General features: G+C 32.0%; 1 protein-coding gene across 2 annotated transcripts in view; it reads left to right on the top strand.

Annotated features, from left to right (window-relative positions):
* The window catches only part of LOC127710026 (monocarboxylate transporter 12-like), a 32,426-nt gene extending 17,159 nt beyond the window's left edge, over positions 1-15,267 (top strand). For both annotated transcript variants that reach the window (XM_052215744.1, XM_052215745.1), the window contains exons 2-3: positions 5,316-7,308; positions 14,792-15,267. In XM_052215744.1, the coding sequence (XP_052071704.1) occupies positions 5,511-7,308; positions 14,792-15,015 (2,022 nt within the window). In that variant the 5' untranslated portion in view covers positions 5,316-5,510 and the 3' untranslated portion in view covers positions 15,016-15,267. The remainder of the gene's footprint in view (positions 1-5,315; positions 7,309-14,791) is intronic.
* The last annotated feature ends 4,274 nt before the right edge of the window (positions 15,268-19,541 follow it).

The raw sequence follows: 19,541 nt of genomic DNA, 5'->3' as shown, positions 1-19,541 counted from the left end.
TTGGACATTGAGTCATTTACAGTTCTAGAGATTTGTCCCTTAATAACTTGGAAAATTACAAATTCACAATGCTAAGAGCAAAAACTCGCAGACAGAGTTCGAATTGGGCAGTGATTCATTCTAGAGTTATGTCCCTTTATAAATTGGAAATTGGTAGATTTTTTTGTTTCCACACTCTTAAGTTTGCCTCATGCAAATTTTATGAAACTCATACACAATGCTAAGACCCAATACACACAGACAGAGTTCGAATTTGGACAGTGAGTCATATACAGTTATAGAGTTATGTCCCTTTTTAACTTAGAAAATTGCAAAGCTTGAGCAGGAGCATTTTGTGTTCTCAGACATATTCTTCTTTTATTTTTTTATTTAATATTAATAATAATCTCCCCTGACTACAATGGAACTTTGTCTGAAAGGTAGATACAACTTACCAAAAATAATTCACTTCCAAGTGAATGGTCCAAAAATTATCCACTTCCAAGTGAATGGTCCAAAAGTAATCCACTTCCAAGTGAATGGTCCAAAAATAATCCACTTCCAAGTGAATGGTTCATTGTCCTTTTTTTTTTAAATATAGGATTGAGATGTACATAAATGTAGGTTTTTTAGAACTTTAATCAATCTTAATTCTGGTATTTATCCTTTATTTTATCTTCTACTTTCAGAATATTCCCACTACTGATGAAGTGCAAGGCTGGTCCTTATAAATCATGATTTTTCTTTTATTTTCATAATATTCCCACTACTAATAAAGTGCAAGGCTGGTCCTTAATCATGATTTTTCTTCTACTTTCAGAATATTCCCACTACTGATGAAGTGAAAGGCTGGTCCTTATAAATCATGATTTTTCTTTTATTTTCATAATATTTCCACTACTAATAAAGTGCAAGGCTGGTCCTTAATCATGATTTTTCTTCTACTTTCAGAATATTCCCACTACTGATGAAGTAAAAGGCTGGTCCTTATAAATCATGATTTTTCTTTTATTTTCATAATATTCCCACTACTAATAAAGTGCAAGGCTGGTCCTTAATCATGATTTTTCTTCTACTTTCAGAATATTCCCACTACTGATGAAGTGCAAGGCTGGTCCTTATAAATCATGATTTTTCTTTTATTTTCATAATATTCCCACTACTAATAAAGTGCAAGGCTGGTCCTTAATCATGATTTTTCTTCTACTTTCAGAATATTCCCACTACTGATGAAGTGAAAGGCTGGTCCTTATAAATCATGATTTTTCTTTTATTTTCATAATATTCCCACTACTAATAAAGTGCAAGGCTGGTCCTTAATCATGATTTTTCTTCTACTTTCAGAATATTCCCACTACTGATGAAGTAAAAGGCTGGTCCTTATAAATCTTGATTTTTCTTTTATTTTCATAATATTCCCACTACTAATAAAGTGCAAGGCTGGTCCTTAATCATGATTTTTCTTCTACTTTCAGAATATTCCCACTACTGATGAAGTAAAAGGCTGGTCCTTATAAATCATGATTTTTCTTTTATTTTCATAATATTCCCACTACTAATAAAGTGCAAGGCTGGTCCTTAATCATGATTTTTCTTCTACTTTCAGAATATTCCCACTACTGATGAAGTGCAAGGCTGGTCCTTATAAATCATGATTTTTCTTTTATTTTCATAATATTCCCACTACTAATAAAGTGCAAGGCTGGTCCTTAATCATGATTTTTCTTCTACTTTCAGAATATTCCCACTACTGATGAAGTGAAAGGCTGGTCCTTATAAATCATGATTTTTCTTTTATTTTCATAATATTCCCACTACTAATAAAGTGCAAGGCTGGTCCTTAATCATGATTTTTCTTCTACTTTCAGAATATTCCCACTACTGATGAAGTGAAAGGCTGGTCCTTATAAATCATGATTTTTCTTTTATTTTCATAATATTCCCACTACTAATAAAGTGCAAGGCTGGTCCTTAATCATGATTTTTCTTCTACTTTCAGAATATTCCCACTACTGATGAAGTGCAAGGCTGGTCCTTATAAATCATGATTTTTCTTTTATTTTCATAATATTCCCACTACTAATAAAGTGCAAGGCTGGTCCTTAATCATGATTTTTCTTCTACTTTCAGAATATTCCCACTACTGATGAAGTGAAAGGCTGGTCCTTATAAATCATGATTTTTCTTTTATTTTCATAATATTCCCACTACTAATAAAGTGCAAGGCTGGTCCTTAATCATGATTTTTCTTCTACTTTCAGAATATTCCCACTACTGATGAAGTGAAAGGCTGGTCCTTATAAATCATGATTTTTCTTTTATTTTCATAATATTCCCACTACTAATAAAGTGCAAGGCTGGTCCTTAATCATGATTTTTCTTCTACTTTCAGAATATTCCCACTACTGATGAAGTAAAAGGCTGGTCCTTAAAAATCATGATTTTTCTTTTATTTTCATAATATTCCCACTACTAATAAAGTGCAAGGCTGGTCCTTAATCATGATTTTTCTTCTACTTTCAGAATATTCCCACTACTGATGAAGTCAAAGGCTGGTCCTTATAAATCATGATTTTTCTTTTATTTTCATAATATTCCCACTACTAATAAAGTGCAAGGCTGGTCCTTAATCATGATTTTTCTTCTACTTTCAGAATATTCCCACTACTGATGAAGTAAAAGGCTGGTCCTTATAAATCATGATTTTTCTTTTATTTTCATAATATTCCCACTACTAATAAAGTGCAAGGCTGGTCCTTAATCATGATTTTTCTTCTACTTTCAGAATATTCCCACTACTGATGAAGTGAAAGGCTGGTCCTTATAAATCATGATTTTTCTTTTATTTTCATAATATTCCCACTACTAATAAAGTGCAAGGCTGGTCCTTAATCATGATTTTTCTTCTACTTTCAGAATATTCCCACTACTGATGAAGTAAAAGGCTGGTCCTTATAAATCATGATTTTTCTTTTATTTTCATAATATTCCCACTACTAATAAAGTGCAAGGCTGGTCCTTAATCATGATTTTTCTTCTACTTTCAGAATATTCCCACTACTGATGAAGTAAAAGGCTGGTCCTTATAAATCATGATTTTTCTTTTATTTTCATAATATTCCCACTACTAATAAAGTGCAAGGCTGGTCCTTAATCATGATTTTTCTTCTACTTTCAGAATATTCCCACTACTGATGAAGTGCAAGGCTGGTCCTTATAAATCATGATTTTTCTTTTATTTTCATAATATTCCCACTACTAATAAAGTGCAAGGCTGGTCCTTAATCATGATTTTTCTTCTACTTTCAGAATATTCCCACTACTGATGAAGTGAAAGGCTGGTCCTTATAAATCATGATTTTTCTTTTATTTTCATAATATTCCCACTACTAATAAAGTGCAAGGCTGGTCCTTAATCATGATTTTTATCTACTTTCAGAATATTCCCACTACTGATGAAGTAAAAGGCTGGTCCTTATAAATCTTGATTTTTCTTTTATTTTCATAATATTCCCACTACTAATAAAGTGCAAGGCTGGTCCTTAATCATGATTTTTCTTCTACTTTCAGAATATTCCCACTACTGATGAAGTAAAAGGCTGGTCCTTATAAATCATGATTTTTCTTTTATTTTCATAATATTCCCACTACTAATAAAGTGCAAGGCTGGTCCTTAATCATGATTTTTCTTCTACTTTCAGAATATTCCCACTACTGATGAAGTGCAAGGCTGGTCCTTATAAATCATGATTTTTCTTTTATTTTCATAATATTCCCACTACTAATAAAGTGCAAGGCTGGTCCTTAATCATGATTTTTCTTCTACTTTCAGAATATTCCCACTACTGATGAAGTGAAAGGCTGGTCCTTATAAATCATGATTTTTCTTTTATTTTCATAATATTCCCACTACTAATAAAGTGCAAGGCTGGTCCTTAATCATGATTTTTCTTCTACTTTCAGAATATTCCCACTACTGATGAAGTGAAAGGCTGGTCCTTATAAATCATGATTTTTCTTTTATTTTCATAATATTCCCACTACTAATAAAGTGCAAGGCTGGTCCTTAATCATGATTTTTCTTCTACTTTCAGACTATTCCCACTACTGATGAAGTAAAAGGCTGGTCCTTATAAATCATGATTTTTCTTTTATTTTCATAATATTCCCACTACTAATAAAGTGCAAGGCTGGTCCTTAATCATGATTTTTCTTCTACTTTCAGAATATTCCCACTACTGATGAAGTAAAAGGCTGGTCCTTATAAATCATGATTTTTCTTTTATTTTCATAATATTCCCACTACTAATAAAGTGCAAGGCTGGTCCTTAATCATGATTTTTCTTCTACTTTCAGAATATTCCCACTACTGATGAAGTAAAAGGCTGGTCCTTATAAATCATGATTTTTCTTTTATTTTCATAATATTCTCACTACTAATAAAGTGCAAGGCTGGTCCTTAATCATGATTTTTCTTCTACTTTCAGAATATTCCCACTACTGATGAAGTGAAAGGCTGGTCCTTATAAATCATGATTTTACTTTTATTTTCATAATATTCCCACTACTAATAAAGTGCAAGGCTGGTCCTTAATCATGATTTTTCTTCTACTTTCAGAATATTCCCACTACTGATGAAGTGAAAGGCTGGTCCTTATAAATCATGATTTTTCTTTTATTTTCATAATATTCCCACTACTAATAAAGTGCAAGGCTGGTCTTTAATCATGATTTTTCTTCTACTTTCAGAATATTCCCACTACTGATGAAGTAAAAGGCTGGTCCTTATAAATCATGATTTTTCTTTTATTTTCATAATATTCCCACTACTAATAAAGTGCAAGGCTGGTCCTTAATCATGATTTTTCTTCTACTTTCAGAATATTCCCACTACTGATGAAGTAAAAGGCTGGTCCTTATAAATCATGATTTTTCTTTTATTTTCATAATATTCCCACTACTAATAAAGTGCAAGGCTGGTCCTTAATCATGATTTTTCTTCTACTTCCAGAATATTCCCACTACTGATGAAGTAAAAGGCTGGTCCTTATAAATCATGATTTTTCTTTTATTTTCATAATATTCCCACTACTAATAAAGTGCAAGGCTGGTCCTTAATCATGATTTTTCTTCTACTTTCAGAATATTCCCACTACTGATGAAGTGAAAGGCTGGTCCTTATAAATCATGATTTTTCTTTTATTTTCATAATATTCCCACTACTAATAAAGTGCAAGGCTGGTCCTTAATCATGATTTTTCTTCTACTTTCAGAATATTCCCACTACTGATGAAGTGTAAGGCTGGTCCTTATTCATAATTTTCTTCTACTTTCAGAATATTCCCACTACTGATGAAGTTCAAGGCTGGACCTCACTGGAATTTACATCTCAGTGTAAGAAGTAAATTACATTTGTGTAGGCCAATGACTAAACTGTGTTTATCTGATATATTCTGTATATACTTAGCCGAATTCTTCTCCAGTAACAATTTAAATCAACGATTTATTAAGACTAAGTTCTGTGATATACAATGGCCGAATCATGTGATGAAAATGGCAAGAACAAACCGATCTCAAAAAGTGTGTCATCTTCCAGCTCAGATGGAAGTCTTTCCATTGAATCATCAACCATTTCTATGCCGCCCGCACCAGACGGGGGCTATGGATGGATCATTGTATTGAGCGCATTTTTGACTAATATGATTAGTGATGGCTTTGCCTTTTCTTTGGGCGTTTTGTATTCAGAATTGTTGGATGTTTTTGGAGAGAGTAAAAGTACAACTTCATGGATCCCATCTTTATTTTTCGGGATGCCCTTGATAGCAGGTCCCTTAGCTGGTGGACTGGCAACAAAATTTGGATGTAGAAAAGTTTTGATATTTGGCGGAATATTAACAAGCATTGGCGTGTTTGCCAGTGCCTTTGCCAATTCTATTGGCATGTTGTGTTTCTTGTTTGGAATAGTAGCAGGAACTGGCATGTCTATGGGATATGTGACATCACTTGTCATGGTGGCTTTCTATTTCCATAAGAAACGGGCCCTTGCTACAGGGCTTGCTGTCTGTGGATCAGGAATCGGAACATTTTTATTTGCTCCATTCCTTGAGTACTTGATTGAAGAATACACGTGGAGAGGATCATTTATAATTCTTAGTGGAATTACATTAAATTTAGTTGTTTGTGGTGCCTTGTTACGACCTTTGGAATTCACTCCAGAACAAGAGTGGCAAAGAAATCTAGAAGCATTCGAAAAAATGTCAAGGTCAGTGTCAAAAGCCAGTCTTCCTGATCATGGTAGACGTAGTAGAAAATGTAGTGAATCGGACAGCTCTAGCAGTGATTCAGATGAGGAGAAATATATTGGATCTGAGCAGTTAAGTCATTCGCAAGTAATACTACCAACATTTCTGGCAGAAAAGAAGAACAAAATACCAAAAGAAGTTTTCAAGGAAATGTGCACAAACACTGATGAAGCTCTTGATATTCTAAAGAATTATTTCCGCACAAGAGGTTCATCTGATGTTAACATTATTAACAATCCCATAGAAGGTATGTTGACAGTCACTAGTAATGACAAAATTGTTATCGTTAAAGAAGATCCTATTAAAAGACAGAAATTTCGCAACAAACAAAAAACAGTGCAAAGGGCAAAATTGTCACAATATTTCCCAATGTGTCGTAAAGATTTGTTTTACCGTGGAAATATCATGAAGATTTCCCATATTCATTACCGATCAACCAGTTGTCCAGAATTATATCATGGATCATTTGATGATGATAGTTCAGATGATGAAGACGAATGGTGTCCAGGAATGCCAAAACTACTTAGATTTTCAAAACACATGAAAAAGTTTTTCAGAACTATGTTCGATCCAAAGATTATCAAAAGTCCCCTTTTCATCTTGTTTGCGTTGTCCAATTTTACATTGTACTTCTGGTACGACGTGCCTTATGTGTTTTCAGTGGATCAGGCCAAAAACGTTGGAATCTCAGATAAAAAGGCGTCATATTTACTCTCTGTTATTGGAGGGGTTAATACTATCGGACAAATTATGTATGGCTATATTGGTGACAAGAATATTAATCTTCCACTACTGTATGGCCTATCCATTAGTCTGTCAGGACTTGCACTATTATTTTATCCTATGTTCTCAAGCTTTTCGGTATTGGCCATCATAAGTGGTGTATTTGGATTCTTCATCAGTGCTAACTATGTTCTTTCAACATTAATTTTGGTGGAATTTTTGGGTATGGACAAGTTAACAAATGCATATGGACTGACCATGCTTATACAAGGGATTGCCAATATGGTTGGACCACCAGTTGCAGGTAAATATACATGTAATTTATAGAACGCTTATTTTGTTTGATGAGACATAATAATATTCGCATTTCCTTAATCAGATCACATTTTTGACAGTGGTCAATTCCAAAGATTCACAATAATAAACGCACACATTAATTTCTGAATTGTCTGTGTATGTGAACTACTGGTATTGATATCCCTTTGTTTCATATAGGAAATTGAAATGTTCCCTTTTAGAATATAAAGCAATAATAGAAAAATATATTTTTTCATAGTTAAGTTACATATAATGTATATCATATTTATAATTTGTTATTTTGGTTCTCTTTTTTTTTTTATCATCACATATGATAAGGAATGTGCCTAAAGATTCAAGAATTATTTCCCTTTGACTGCATTATATTTGTATAGTCATCTTATTGATCATTGAGAGTAAAAAAATGGCTTTTTAGCAATGTTTAGTAATGCCTTTATTTGAAAAAATAGTAAGGGAATTTTTAAGACAAATTGTTTTGTCAATTAAACATGTTAAAAGGGCTTAATTAATATGTTCTTATAATTTGTCCATATAAGTTATTAATTCACACTTTTAAACTTTTAGAAACTAAAGGTGTATTTAACTATGCACAAGTGAGACATAAAGTGTGATTGAAATTGCATTTCCCTTGATTGGAAACTTACAAAAAACTTTAAAGGGAGATAATTCAGTAATCCCATTAGTTGCATGGATAAAGCATAGATATAAGAAGATGTGGTATGAGTTCCAATGAGACAACTCTCCATCCAAGTCAAAATTTATAAAAGTAAACCATTATAGGTCACAGTACGGTCTTCAACACGGAGCCTTGGCTCACACCGAACAGTAAGCTATAAAGGGCCCCAAAAAATTACTAGTGTAAAACCATTCAAACGGGAAAACCAACGGTCTAATCTATATAAAAAACGAGAAACGAGAAACACTTATGAACCACATCAACAAACGACAACTACTGAACATCAGATTCCTGACTTAGGGCAGGTGCATGTTAGAAATTCAAATTCAGATTCTTTGCATGCACTGTGATACAATCTTTTTCTTTGTCATAATTTTTAGATTGATGAAAAGATATGTAATTGTACAAAAACTTACAAAAAACTGTAAAGGGAGATAATTCAGTAATCCCATTAGTTGCATGGATAAAGCATGTCTGGTATGTTAGAAATTCAAATTCAGATTCTTTGCATGCACTGTGATACAATCTTTTTCTTTGTCACAATTTTTAGATTGATGAGAGGAGATGTAATTGTACAAAAATGTCTCATTGTTGAAGGCAGTACTGTGACCTATAGTTTCTTACAGCTACATCATTTCATGCATTTGGTCTCTGGTGGATATAAGTTGTCTCATTGGCAATCATACCACATCTTCTCATTTTTATGCACAAAAATGTATGTAAAAATGGATGTTCTTCATGTTCATGGTTTTGAATTTAATGGGGTCTCATTGGGGGGTTCTGATCCCGGATCCCGCTTACTGTTTTGTCAGATTCCCGTATCCCGCTTACACTATGTAGGTAAGCAATTCTCATTTTTTATACGACCGCAAAAATTTTTAATTTTTTGGTCGTATATTGGTATGACGTTGGCGTCGTCATCGTCGTCGTCGTCGTTGTCGTCGTCGTCGTCGTCCGGCGTCGTCTGGCGTCGTCCGAAGACACATTGGTTTTCGCACTCTAACTTTAGTTTAAGTGAATGGATCTCCATGAAATTTCACCATAAGGTTCAATACCACGAAAGGAAGGTTGGGATTGATTTTGGGGGTTATGGTACCAACAGTTAAGGAAAAAGGGGCCAAAAATAAGCATTTTTGTAACTTTCAGACAATAACTTGTGTGTAAGTGTATGGATCTCTCTGACATTGTACCACAAGGTTCCATATCACAAAGGGAAGGCTGTAATTGATTTGGGGGGTAATTGCCTCAAAATTTTAGGAATTAGGGGCCAAAAAAGGGGCAAAAAACAAGCATTTTTCTAGTTTCATGACAATAACTTGTGTGTAAGTGTTTGGATATTTCTGAAATTGTACTACAAGGTTCCATATCACAAAGGGAAAGCTGGAATTGAGTTTGGGGGTAATTGCCCGAAACGTTTAGGAATTGGGGGCCAAAAAGGGGCCAAAAATAAGCATTTTTCTAGTTTCCAGACAATAACTTGTGTTCAAGTGTATGGATCTCTCTGAAATTGTACTGCAAGGTACCATACCACAAAGGGAAGGCTGGGATTGAGTTTGGGGGTGATGAATCATAAGGGGGTTCAAAAAATTTGGGGGGGGGGGATTTTTTTTTTTTTTTTTTTTTCTTTTTTTCCTTTTTTTTTTCTTTTAAAATTTTCCATTTTAAGTTGGTTATTTCTGATTTATATTTAAAAGCAAATAATAATGATAGGGTAGGAGATACACACCAAACAGGATGTGTAAATTATTATATAATAAGTTTTGTGCAATAGCAAGAAATTTTCAATTGCACAGTATTGCACAATAGCAAGAAATCTTCAATTGCACAGTATTGCGCAATAGCAAGAAATCTTCAATTGCACAGTATTGCGCAATAGCAAGAAATATCCAATAGCACAATATTGTGCAATAGCAAGAAATTGCCAATTGTACAGTATTGCGCAATAGCAAGAAATATTCAATTGCACAGTATTGTGCAAAAGAAGATACTTCGTATAAATTGCTTATTTCTTGATCAATTTCAATGGGGTTTTATTCTTGAATTCTTGGGGTTCTTTAATATGCTGAATCTAACCGTGTATTAAGTTTTTGGATTTTGGGCCCGTTTTTAAATTGGTCCACATTGAGGTCCAAAGGGTCCAAAATTTAACTTTGTTTGATTTCATCAAAAATTGAATTATTGGGGTTCTTTGATATGCCAAATCTAACCGTGTAATAAGATTTTTAATTTTGGGTCCCGTTTTTTAAATTGGTCTACATTAAGGTCCAAAGGGTCCAAAATTAAACTTAGTTTGATTTTAACAAAAATTGAATTCTTGGGGTTCTTTGATATGCTGAATCTAAACATGTGTTTAGATTTTTGATTATGGGCCCAGTTTTCAAGTTGGTCCAAGTTGGGTCCAAAATTAAACTTTGTTTGATTTCAACAAAAATTGAATATATGGGGTTCTTTGATATGCTGATTCTAAACATGTATTTAGATTTTAGATTTTTGGCCCAGTTTTCAAGTTGGTCCAAATTGGGGTCCAAAATTAAACTTTGTTTGATTTCAACAAAAATTGAATATATGGGGTTCTTTGATATGCTGAATCTTACCATGTATTTAGATTTTTTATTTGTGGGCCCGCTATCAAATTGGTTCATATTGAGGTCAAAAGGGTCCAAAATTAAACTTTGTTTGATTTCATCAAAAATTGAATTATTGGGGTTCTTTGATATGCCAAATCTAACCGTGTATTTAGATTTTTAATTTTGGGTCCTGTTTTTTAAATTGGTCTACATTAAGGTCCTAAGGGTCCAAAATTAAACTTAGTTTGATTTTAACAAAAATTGAATTCTTCGGGTACTTTGATATGCTGATTCTAAACATGTGTTTAGATTTTTGATTATGGGACCAGTTTTCAAGTTTGTCCAAGTTGGGGTCCAAAATTAAACTTTGTTTGATTTCAACAAAAATTGAATATATGGGGTTCTTTGATATGCTGAATCTAACCATGTATTTTGATTTTGGACATTGGACCATAATAGGTAAATTAAAAAAATTGAAGTTCTTAGACCACATTCTTTCTGTGTCAGAAACCTATGCTGTGTCAAATATTTAATCACAATCCAAATTCAGAGCTGTATCAAGCTTGAATGTTGTGTCCATACTTGCCCCAACTGTTCAGGGTTCGACCTCTGCGGTCGTATCAAGCTGCGCCCAGCGAAGCATTTTATTTGTAATTTCCTGTGTCCTGCTAGACTTCATTTCCCGTTTTCACGGCACAATAATTTGACTTTCACGTGTCACGCTTACAAAAAATCGGCAATCCTGCGTCACACTTAGACCCCAATGAGACCCACTTTAATTACATTATGCAGAATTTTCTGTGATGAAGAGGTATATTTAAGTCTAGCCACAGAGTTTAGCCTTTTGCATGAAGTAAAACTTATAAATTTTACAATATTGCATATATATATTGCATTGCATGTTAAAACATTAGGTCTGAAATATATAAGCAGAATGTGTAATTTCTATTAGGGAAGGTCACAACTTTCTATTTTCTGTTCAAATTTTGTGATGTGAGGCATTTTTATTTGTAAGATCCCATTTTTCAACATTTCAAAGGATTCAACATCATTGACATTGTACATGTAGTACAAATAAGACATATACATTTACATGTATGCATTTAAACATTTCTCATGACTAATACCTGCTGAGACATTGAAATATGTTAAATTTTCATTTGTTGCGACTAATATTTATAAAGACAAGTTTCTACTCATTGATTGGTAAGGATTATAGACTGTATCTTGGTATGAAATGTCTTTCCTTGACACAGATTTATATATATTCTAATACAGAAACAAAAAGGGAAATATACCAAAATTTGCTGAAATATATGTCATTTCAATTTGTGTGACTGTTTCAGGTTATATTTCAAAACCAGAAAGTGGTAGGTAAATAGGTAGTGGCACCCCTTGCTGTTTATACTTTCTGAACTTTCTGTTTCGACGAAGTTATACAGTTGTCTATCAATACTATATATATTATTTAAACCAAACATTTTAGTTTGTACCGTGTTGTAAGAAATAAAAAATGTGGACCAGTTTCCTGACAGTGACCTCAAATCCCCTTATGTTTCCTCTTTTTAGGGTTATCTCTGATCATCTCTCACATTTTGTAATGTAAGTAGCTGTGTGAAATAACTGTACTGAAAAAATTGACAAATTATTTTCTGAGTAGTAATTGTTTGTACAGTCTGCTTGACATGCTTGATATGTGTAACATTTTTGATAACATTTTTAGAGGGTCTTTATCAAATTTAAATCCTATATAGATTAATCTGAGATTGATACCTTCTTTAGGTACATAGTTGAAGTCTGCAGCAAGCAAGTTTACAACGTTGGTAGTGATTTGTATCAGAATATAATTTCACAGCCGAATTCAAGACACTGATTATGAGTTTGCTCAAAATTTGAAGTTGACAGGAGTTATTTGCTAATTAAATCATATAAATTTTATTTGTTTTTTCAACCCTGAATCTAACCAGTGTTGATCTTGGGCAATTCTTATATATGAGGTCAAACCGCCAACAATTATTCTTTTACTGATGCTATTTTAGGGCCCCCAGCTGAGGGTTAGCTCTTTGTTACAGTTGTGGTTCTGCTCATGGACTCTTGTTTGAACTCTAAAAATGTGCCAGGTATCAACTTAATCAGAGAACACAAATAATGTTTGATTGAGCTATTTAATGTGTTAGATATATGTTTGATATTACGTAAAAAAAACTTCTTATTTGTGAGGGAAAAGTATGACCTTCAATGTAAATAAACAACATTGGTATTTAGGATGGAATAAAGTAATCTTGCATGCATGTGTAGAGTCAGCTCAGACTTGTTAACTATTTTAAGCTTAGATTCCATGGCTGGTATTGTAAGTTAACTTTTAAAAGCCATAATTCACACACAATCAGTCATGTACACACGCTTATATATAGTCAAGCATAGATGTCCTGTTCACAAATCTCTGCTTCCTGACATAAATGTATATTTAATAATCAGATGAGTAAAGTTTGCAGCATTGTATTTTCAGGTTTTCATAAAACAGAAATTTTATATAAACATGATAAAGTTGAATTTCTTTATTCTGTTCCCTTTATTTCCTCAAATAAATTATTAGTCCCTTCCGTTAGGTTGATGATGAGGTGGTCCTTGATTTTAAGGTTATTATTAAAGGAGTAGGCCCGGTAAGACCCCTTTTTGGCCCTAAAATATAGCATTTCAAAAATTTGTTAAAAATTTAAACTTTTAGCTATTTATTGGAAATTAGAATACTTTCATTACATAAATATGGGCTGTTTTTGACATTACACTGCACTTTTATCAGGTACTAGCATCATTAATTCATGCAAAATTTCTGAAATCTTCACAATTTCAGCATTTGTGCTAATTTTTAGACGGTTTTAATGTCAAAAATAGAAGTGGCCGCACTTGTGTTCAGTCTTAATATTTAAATATATGTTGTATTTGATGATAATACATAATATATATAAAGGTCGAGACTGAACACGAATGCAGCCACTTCAATTTTAGACAAAAAATATCTGAAAAGTGATGTTTTGTGGCATATTTGATAAATTTTTCATATTTAAGCCTGAATTTGGGCGTCTATAATGTCCTCATAACACAGAATCAATGCTAATGTGCTTTTGGCCAAAATATTTAAATATTTCAACTTTTTAAATACTCCAACTTTTCAAATATTTTCTAATTAGAATAAAAGGAGATTTAGGATAATGTGCCAGACGAGGAAAAGAAAACTTGATGGTGGTTAGTTACCACAAGTGGAACATATCTATGGTTTTCTGTGACATTTTATAATGGTCAACAAAATTATGATATCATCTGTTACTGTAAAACTATCAAAGGGAAGACTTATTTTTATAGGTGACTATATAAGACATGGGTTTTACTCATTGTTGAAGGCTGGACATTGATCTATATGGTTACAAGGAAGTAATTATTTACATAGGCGACAATGGTAGCCTTTTTTGGTCCTGCGTTTTCCCTATCAAAGATCCATTGAAAAAAATGTCGAAATCTGAATTATCAACACCTTTGGGTGTAATTGAAACTGCAAAACACATATGGTGCCGCAGCTTTTTTGATAGAAAAATGGCATTTTTTAAGGGTACTCAACGGTTCCGGAATTTTCGAAATAGTATAAATGAAGAACACCCCTTGCTTAATTTGGCACAGAAAACGTTTCTCGTCACAGAGAGTTTTCTCTAAATTTCTCGCTATTTCTACACCAATGGCCAACACTCATTTCTCACTATTTCAATTTTGATTTCTAATTACTAGGGCAGCAGAAAATAAATTTACTTCTACCTATTATCTTGGATGTGAAATCTAGGTGGTGACAATCATCTTTATTTACTTCCTTTTAACCATATAGTTGCTTACATCTACCTCTTTTGGTCTCTGGTGAAAAGTTGTCTCATTGGCAATCATACTACATGTCCTTATTTTTATAATGAAAATTCATATGTAAATAAACTCTATAATAAAGTTGTCTCATTGGCATTCATACCACATCTTCTTATATCTACAAAATGTATACTAGACAAGAAAACACAGATCAAACATTAATAATTGATATCATATATCAAAGATACTTGCATTTACTGAAAGTATTCTTAAGATACCCCTAATCTGTTAATGAGATATCGGACACTGTAAATTGTTCATTTTATTTTCTCAAGATTTCTGTCGTCCCACACTGAAATTTGTTGATTTTATTTTTTCAGGTTGGCTGTATGACACATCAGGAAGTTACAATAATACTTTCTACTTCAGCAGTATCTTTATCATTCTAGCTGGCTTCATGTTGACAACCGTTCCAGTAACCAAATTTCTTAAACGGCACCTCATGTCACATGACAAACACAAGAGGGGATCTCCAGAGGATATTGCAGATCACGACATGACACGAGTCCATTTTATACCTCAGAACATAGAAATCAGTGTGTAAGAAATTGCATAAGATGATAGTGGTATGTCCAAAGACCAGCCCTTTGTGCAAAGATATAGCAATCAGTGATAGAAACATTCAGTTTTTTGGTTTTTTTTTTACTTTTGTATAATTATGTGTTGCACTATAGAGAGTTAAAGAGTCATCGACTGTAAATTTATACATGCTACCTAAAGTTTGTTATGCATTTATAATTTTGGCTAGTACAATATGTTATGCATTTAAATAAAAGAACAATTTTCTTTTGAAAAATCTGTGTTTCATTTATAGGGTTCAAGGATAAAGCTAATAAATTTTAAGTTTACTGTAAATTCAGAAATTATTGCGTGCATTTATTATTGCGATTTTGTCATTTTAGACTAAAATGCGATTTTAATTTTTGCGATATTGAGAAAAATCCTGTTTAATTTATATAAAAAATTTCAAAATGCGAGTTTAGATTATTGCGATTATAACCCTGTCGCATTTTTCGCAATAATAAAAACATCGCAATAATTTCTGAATTTACAGTATTATTTTACAGAACCTGTTTTATTGATACTTCAATTTCAATCATATACATGACTAAACAAATATACTGTTAAATAATATAATGGCAGTCCGGCTGTCCGGGAGTCTTTGAATCATTATCATCTGTCACTAAATGTTTTTTAAAGGTCGCCTATAAGTCATTAGAGCTAACTTTAACATGTTTAACTGCTTATGTATAAGTTACTTATTTAAGGATGTTTGCTACTCTTTTTCAAAATAACAAGGTTTTTAAAAAAACTGTTATAAATTGATAGTATATAAATAAAGAAACTAAAAAAGCAGAAAAAAATGAAGGGTCCGTGTGCTTGTTTACGAGATATAAGTCATTGAAAATTTGACGGGAAATACTTCTCTCTAGATTTTTTATTCATTTAACATTGGCACCTTTTTTCTTTCAAAAACAATGAAAAAACATCAAGGATTTTATAAGATTTTCACAGATGACTTTTTAAACTAAATGTAATCAAATTAGTGAAAGAAAAGTAGGGGTTAGTGGGCAAAATTTTTTAATGACACTACATGGATAAAACCAGAGGATTCCAAATATCTGGCAGAAAATCAAAAACAAGAGAAGCGAACATCCTTAAATTTGGATTGCTGTGTCATTGACAAATGTCCCACATATTTCTTTATTCAATTTCATCAAGTGCACTTAATTTCATCAAACATTTTTTGATACTTTGCATTTTAGTACATAATTATGTCATGTATGTGTAGCTGAATTATCATGTGTATATATCTCAATTTTTACTTCCCGGCAGCATTGTTTATAATGTATAACTAAATGGTGTACTGTAAATTCAGAAGTTATTGCAAGGTTTTTATTAATGCAAATAATGAAACCGGTTGAGTATCACAGTAATAAGAACTCACATTTTGAATTTGATACATATAACTGTATGTAGATTTTCCTGAAATCTCAATAATTAATCTCGCAGTTTTGTTTATTCTTCGAAAATCAGAATAATAATTGACAATAATAATTTCTGAATTTGGGTTGTTAATTATGAAAGCTTTGTCATTTTTTCATATTTTGAAACTTGAAACTGAAATTTCAAATATGACATTTATTGATGTTTTTTTTTAGCTTACATTAATGTGTATTCAGAGTGTAATATTTTGTTCATGTTGTATAAGCTGACGTTATTGTATGTAAATTTTGTTTGGATGTTTTGTTGTTTATGAATCAAACATTTGTGTACTTTTAACCCCCCATCTGAATATTGACCTAAATCAAAGACAAGTTTATATATATTATAACTGCACTCTGGACTATTCATGTGAAAAGAATATTACCACATGATAGAAAAGGAAGTAAACTGAGTATTTCAGTCATATGAGAGGGTCTGGATGGGGTTAACAGAATAGAGAAAAATGGACCAAGATTACAAAAAAAATAGATCAAAATGATAAAGAATAGAGAAAAAATATGTACTACAATACAAAGAATAGAGAATAATGGGCAAAATAAATAAAGAATAGAGAAAAATGGCCTAAAAAATAAAGAATACAGAAATGAAGGACCTCCATCCAGACCCTCATATGAAAACATATTTTGAAAATGTCAATGAGTTCAGTTATATTTTAATGTTGACCTTTGATACATGTAAAAATATTTTTTTTTGTCATGATAATTTGATGTGTTAATGTGTTTATTATTCATAGTTAAGTTTAATTATTACAGATCTCTATTTGCTATGAAGGTCCATTTTTACCTATTTTGTCTGTTTGTTTTGTTCACACATCGTTGTCCATATAATGGAATTTTATGCAACTGTCATACAAGTGAGAGGTTTAGCTAGCTATAAAACCAGGTTTAATCCACCATTTTCTACATAAGAAAATGCCTGTACCAAGTCAGGAATATGACAGTTGTTATCCATTCGTTTGATGTGTTTGAGCTTTTGATTTTGCCATTTGCTTAGGGACTTTCCGTTTAGAATTTTCCTCAGAGTTCAGTATTTTTGTTATTTTACTTTTATTAGAATCTTATGGGGTTTTATAAATTTATAATTTTTATTTGTCAATAGTCCATTTCAAAATACCCACTTTTATTACAACTTTAGAGTATTTATTAAAGAAAACAATTAACTCCAAGAGTCAGCAAAAAATGTGGTCCCTTACTATGTAAAGCAAGTTGCATGAGAAAAGTACATGTGTGTTATGTGGTGTTTCCTATACAAAGCAAGGCCGATGCTTGAGAATGATGTGTTGTGTGGGATATGACAACAATATTCACCCAGTTAGTACGTAACATCACACATGTACTACCTTGGATTCGTTTGTTTTTCGTGGGTACCAATTTTTGTGGATTTTAAGGAAAAAAATGTGTTTTCATGGATATTTGATTTCATGTTTTACAAAAGTGTGCATAAAAGGCTATAGAAAAGTTGTTCTTTGTTGAACATTTAAGTATGTGCTTCATCTGTACATACAAAATCCATGAAAATGGTATTCCACTAAACTAATGATTAAGGAATTCACATTATTTAAAGAGGATTGCTAAATCTGAAGTTATCGAGGATAATTTATTAATGCCTTAACATCAAAACATGCTCCTTCCATTAAGTTCATATTGACAAAATTTGTCTACCAAAAATTATAAAATTGGAAACTAAAGTGGGTATAGTGAAATTGGACCTTTTAGTGATTCAGAAAATCAAAATAAATTGTCACCGTTGAAATTATTGGTTGCTTTTTTCATAATTATGTCTTGCATGTTTTATTTTAGTTATTGGTTTATATACTTTAAATTCATTTATTTTCGTGGGAGTATTTTTGTATTTTTTTAATTTAGGGGTTTTGATATTAGTTCTGCATGTATATATACAAGCCTATAGGAAGTTTGTATTTTGTTCAACATTTTAATTTAGGAGTTAACCTATACCCACGAAATCCACAAAATTAATACCTTGCCAAGGATATGATGGATTTTACTTATAAAATGTTTGGTGAAAATACAACAACAATCTCTAATTTGAGGTAGCCTCAGTGGCCGAGTGATCTAAATAGTCATACTACTGTATCACTAGCCTGTCAACACTGAGGTTGTGAGTTTGAATTCTGCATATTGCAGGTGTGATTGACTCCAATCTTAATTAACTAAGATTGTCAGTTTTCCTACAGAAGGTCAGTGGTTCTCTCCGTGTACTCTGCCTTCATCTACAAATAAACACTGACTGCCATGAAATAGCACAATAGTGCTGAAAGTGGCGTAAAATCCAAATCAATCTAATTTGAGTTTCTGTTTGATTGTTACTGTATGGTTATTTCAATTTTTTTGGTGGAAAGTTATTGTACTACTTTAGGGGATTTAATGACCTGAACTAACCATATGTATGATGGTCTCACATGGTTGAATCGTTGTCCGTATCATTCCAGATTATTTATTATTGTATATTTGTTTGTTTTGAATTAAATTATTAGTGATCTGTAATCAGTGAGTTACTTCCCCTCTGAATATTTCAGTAACAGGGAGAATAATTAAAATTTTTATTTATTTGTTTAATTGATTTGCAGATGCATTGTGTATTAAATTGATTATTATGCTAGTTAAAGTTTGTTTTGCATATGTAGTTTTGGCCAGTACCTAATGTTTTGCAAGATAAATACTGTAAATTCAGAAATTATTTCGTGCATTTATTATTGCGACTTTGTCATTTTAGACTAAAATGCAATTCTAATTTTTGTGATATTGAGAAAATCCTGTTTAATTCATATAAAATATTTCAATATGCGAGTTTAAATTATTGCGTTTATAACCCTGTCGCATTTTTCGCGATAATAAAAACATCGCAATAATTTCTGAATTTACAGTAACATTTTCTTTCAGAAAAATGCTGTGTTTAAATGATTGTTTTGAAACTAATAGCTAATTAGTTTATTATTTTTATTTAGATTCAATTTATATCTGTTGGAGAAAATTCATTTAGTTTTTGTATGTTTATTCCATTTTAACAAAGATTTGATCATGGATTTTGCTGGATGACACTAAG

This window comes from Mytilus californianus, unplaced genomic scaffold (genome assembly GCF_021869535.1).
Source record: "Mytilus californianus isolate M0D057914Y unplaced genomic scaffold, xbMytCali1.0.p SCAF_7, whole genome shotgun sequence".
Taxonomy (NCBI): Eukaryota; Metazoa; Mollusca; class Bivalvia; order Mytilida; family Mytilidae; genus Mytilus; species Mytilus californianus.
Note: the sequence above shows the minus strand (reverse complement) of the source record. Positions and strands in the feature narration are given on the sequence as shown.